This window comes from Charadrius vociferus, unplaced genomic scaffold (genome assembly GCF_000708025.1).
Source record: "Charadrius vociferus isolate BGI_N301 unplaced genomic scaffold, ASM70802v2 scaffold1, whole genome shotgun sequence".
Taxonomy (NCBI): Eukaryota; Metazoa; Chordata; class Aves; order Charadriiformes; family Charadriidae; genus Charadrius; species Charadrius vociferus.
The window spans coordinates 6,178,762-6,183,325 of record NW_009647680.1 but is presented as its reverse complement, the minus strand read 5'-3'; the positions used below and the strand labels follow the sequence as shown (position 1 = coordinate 6,183,325).

Below are 4,564 nucleotides of genomic sequence, written 5' to 3'. Positions count from 1 at the left end.
ACACTATGTCTCACACCTCAAAGCCATCACAAGGTTGTAGCAATACGATTATTGATTGACTCTAGAGCTCTTCATTATACTTAATACTTTATGGACTACTTCGAAACCATGCAGTACTGACTGAGTAGAGATCATTAAAGAATACCATCTGGTACCGTTAACATGCATATTAGCCTCTGCGGGCTTACGGGATTTTGTCTGGACAGTACTTGGAAGGATTTTATTCACATAGAAATGGGCTTCCTGAGCCCTTTTTCCAGAAGACTAAAGTAGTGGAAACGGTGCAGCTTTCCCCCACACTCACATTCCATTTGGAGTCTGAAACTCACCACTGAAGAGCCTTCACTCAGGAAGATATCTTGAAGTTCCTGTGTATCGTGGTCAGCCTCAAAGCTTCTCCTTACTTGCTGCAACCCTTTCCAATGGCTTAAGCTTCAGCACAATTTGGATGGGCTGGAGTTTTTTTCTTTGCCTTCAGTCAGGCCACAGTTTCACAAGACTTCTGTGAAATGGCAGGCTTGTTTCTCCCCATAGCTCTTACCCTACAGATGACATGGATGTAACCACAGCTTTAGCTTGTGGACACGTCTTCCAGACACCAGGCAAAACAGAAGGCAAAATCTGTGCTGGCTTATTTGAGTTTATAATTCTGTGCCAAAGCCAAATATTAGCCCACAGATGAATTTTTAAACAATTGTGTCAGAGTTATTTTTCCTTCAGGTGCTCTTGTCACTGTCACTCCCATGGGATTCTATGGTTTCAATGCAGATATCTGCATCTGACCTTGCTGTTAAAATGCTGTTATGAGACAATGGAGACAAACACACCCTTCCAGCTTTTTCTCTCATCGCGAAGTAGACATCTAAAATAGGTCAGATGACTCATGTCTTAGAATAAGCACTTGCCTATTTGTAGGCACCCATTGACTCTAAAGGGTGCCTAGGGACTAGCTCAGACATAAGTGCTCATGATACAGGTTCCTGAAATTAGCTGAAATCAATCCTCTTCTGCAGATCTGTATGCCATTGAAACAAGCATTTTCAATTTCAAGATTGTATTCATACAAACAGCCCTCCACATGCTTAGTACATGATGGCCGCATTGCCCACCCCAACATTGACTTCCTTGGGCTGCTGGAAAGCACAGCCTTGGGTAGCTGGAGGGCAGGCAGTGCAGGAGCACGCTCATCCAGCCTGGAGAGGGAATCGTTTCATCACCAGGGGAATAGTGCATTCTGGGTTTTATATCGCCCCCAAAAGTCCCAGAGAAATTTAAGGGAAAATAATACATCTGATGTATGAAACCTAGAGTAACAATAATTCTAGGTTTTTAACTTTGCAAAAAGACATAGTTAAGCAAGTGATTACAGTATCAAACATTTGCAAATAGAGTCGAAAATCCATTATCCACACTCCTCATATGTTATGTTGCCTTGTTCTCAAAAGCTGCCTAATTCCCTCCTTTTATTAAAAATGATATTTTCTCCTTTGCTGCTTCAGCACCATTGCCAGGTTGGAGTTGGCCCTGTCTGTTCTCCCTCTCTCCTACCACATCAGTTTTGGTTTTTTTATTTGCTTTTCCTGTCATTGTCCTTAATTACTACTTTCTTTTTACTTGAAAAGATTTCTTACACGTTTCTCACAGCTGTCTAGATAATGTATCACAAAAAATATCTATCAACGTATTAGATTCATGAGGTGGGAGTCAGCTTAAGATTAAACCACAAAAAGTTTTGTACCTACTTGGCAGCTAGGTGTACAAATCCTGTTAATATAGTTAATGGAGCCTCAGGAGCGACTCTGATAGCAGTCAGACTACTTCAGGGTGAGTTGTAGCCCTCTAAACCTCTAAATCCTACCTATATTGGCCATCAGGCGTCAGGCAGCACTATTCCCCTGTATGTGCACACTTTGGTTTGGCAGGAGCTCACCAGTATAATGTAACACAGACTCATGAGCTCGCAAGCAGATGAAATGAAGGCAATCCTGCCTATTTTGTAAAGCCCTGGTACCCCTTATGGCACCCTTTCTTCTGTAGTATCTAAATTAGTTGCAAAATCCCATCTGCGGATCGTCTCGCCGACAAGCTCTGAACTGAGTAAAAATAAAATCGTAATTTTAAACCTTGCTAAGCCTAGAACCTTAGAACCTGCCAGAGCCCTTATGCGGTACCAAGTATGTGACAGTGACCTAGAAAAAGAAATGTCCAGGAATTATTCATGCAGTAGGTTGAAGAATCCTCCCCCCTCTCCTCTTGCACTCTCGTAGAGGAGAGGAGAGTGATGCATTGGGGCTGTACACCTGCACACAAGTTGTGGTCCATATAGTGCCACTTGTTTCTCATGGCAAATTTCTCTGCTTTTAAACGTCACCATGAGGAAACAGCACTGTCCTAACAGGAGTGGAGGGAGGATAAGTGTGTAAAATACGATGCTGTGAGATTTGTGTTTAGGGAAAGGATAAGGGTCAGAAAATAGCTCAGAGCTAGATGTCAGGCTGTGAATAAACTAGGCTAAAGGGGTCATGTCCAGAAGGGCGATCAACCAAAATGTCTATTTGCTGAGGAGAAAAATTGTTCAATTTAGGTAGCCTGTGGATTGTGCCTGCAGCAGCGTGTTAGGGCCTTAACAATAGGACAAGCAAAAGAATTGCATCTTAAATTTCTGCACTCTCCTTGTAAACAGCCTTGCTATCAAATCAATAAATGAATCCTTACAGCCCATCACTGAAAAAGCCCATTTCAGCAAAGAGAATTGAAACATGGGGCGGGGGGAGGAAGGGGGGAGGTGGGCAGGGGAAGGAAAAAAGTGGTCTCCACACTTTAAAGTTATGAGGGACTTTGGAATGGTTCAGGTGAGAGCATTACCAGAGAGAGGTGCTGAACTCGATCTGTCTCTATGTGAAGCATTTTATCAAGCTTTAGTACTTGACGTGTTGCTTTTCAGCTTCAATCTCTTCTCTTTCTTCTTTCATCAGGAGGCCAAGAAGACTGCATCCTTTCTTATGAACCTGTCACCAGACAGGAAAGTAAGTTTCATCTGCTTTTCTGTCACTGTTCCTTATATTTTTCATTTCATGTTTTGGGGGCCAGCAGAGCAGTAGGCCGTGCTATGCCAGCGCCAGGTTCTCTGTGGCTCCTTTTTATTGGCCACTCAGTCTATCTCATACAAAAGAAATGATGTAAGGGTCTCCCTCGCCAGCCCCCACTTCCTAATGTTCTCAGGACTCTCCCCAGTATCCTCTCATGGCCTTTGCTAATAAGTACGTCAATCAGTCTACAAAATGCTGATGCAGATTTTCTAGATTTACTGCAATACTGTTCCATGGTGGTGTGGTTTAGGCCAGGACAAACCAGGATACGTGGGAAGCCTTTATTATTTCCCTTCTCGTGTGATGTGTGCCTCTAACTGGAGTAGGTGAACCTACAGGAAGGCAACTGAAAATGGGAGTGAACCCAACTGGTTTAATGAGTTAATTGAGAAGAAAAAAATCCTACAATATCCTTTCCACACCTCATGAAAGAGTCCATCTGCAATCACGTGCGAGTGACCTTATTGAGCAATAGCAAATGTATACACTTCCACATAGTCATTTGACTACATGTGCCTGCACCATCACAGAGCTCTGCAAAATGAGTGCTGCTCATTTCTTTTTCCTTATCCATGTCAATAAATAAATTATTCATCAATGAAACATGCACCTAAGTTTTCACTTCATACATAAAGGCAGCAACTCTGGTTAGTGCATCTTTGGGAAAATTTACTGTTATTGCCAGTATGATCATCGAAACGTGCCTTTCTTTTTGTTGTTCAGTTAATTACACCAGGCCGGTTATTATCCTGGGTCCTATGAAAGATCGGATCAACGATGATTTGATATCTGAATTCCCTGATAAGTTTGGGTCGTGTGTACCACGTAAGTATGATTTTACTTCTTGTTCTGCAGCTGGGTGAGAGCTGTACCCTTGGTGCCACACATTAAGTGAACTGCTGTGAATGCAGCATCCATGAACCGTATGTAGCTGAGTTTCCCAAAAGCCCTTTTTCCATTGGGCAAAGAAGGGGAAATGAAACTTAAAAAGATTGTGAAGGTCTGGAAAGAATTTCTCAAAAGAATTGTCTCAAAAGCTGTGGCATTTTTTTAAAGAAGGAACCTTCTAGCCATTAACTCAATTTGCTCATCAATGAATCTGTGGTTTCTTAAATACGATAACAGTTTGAAACACTAGCAGAATGTAAAATGTTTCAACTCCATTGCACAGCATCCATCAGTAAAAATAAGGAGTAATCTCTGATCTGTGTGAGATCTAGACTGTCTAATCTGAAAGCAATATCGGACACTGAGTTAAGCAGAGTGTTTATATCTTGGATCATTAGAACTTGCTGAGTGTTTATTTCAGACCCTGATTGTAGTCTTACTTCATTTTAAATTGTTGTCTCTGCAAATACACCAGCTTAAAACTGCTAGAGATGAGATCAGAATCAGCCTGATAATTAAGGCTAAACTAAATTGGTGAGATTTGGATTCATTTTATCATTGTGATAGGATTAGGTTTACAGTCTGGA

General features: G+C 41.8%; 1 protein-coding gene across 3 annotated transcripts in view; it reads left to right on the top strand.

The window, feature by feature from the left end:
* The window catches only part of DLG2 (discs, large homolog 2 (Drosophila)), a 673,110-nt gene that overhangs the window by 660,097 nt on the left and 8,449 nt on the right, over positions 1 to 4,564 (top strand). For all 3 annotated transcript variants that reach the window (XM_009881201.1, XM_009881200.1, XM_009881198.1), the window contains 2 exons: positions 2,976 to 3,026; positions 3,813 to 3,914. In XM_009881201.1, coding sequence (XP_009879503.1) covers positions 2,976 to 3,026; positions 3,813 to 3,914 — 153 coding nt within the window. The remainder of the gene's footprint in view (positions 1 to 2,975; positions 3,027 to 3,812; positions 3,915 to 4,564) is intronic.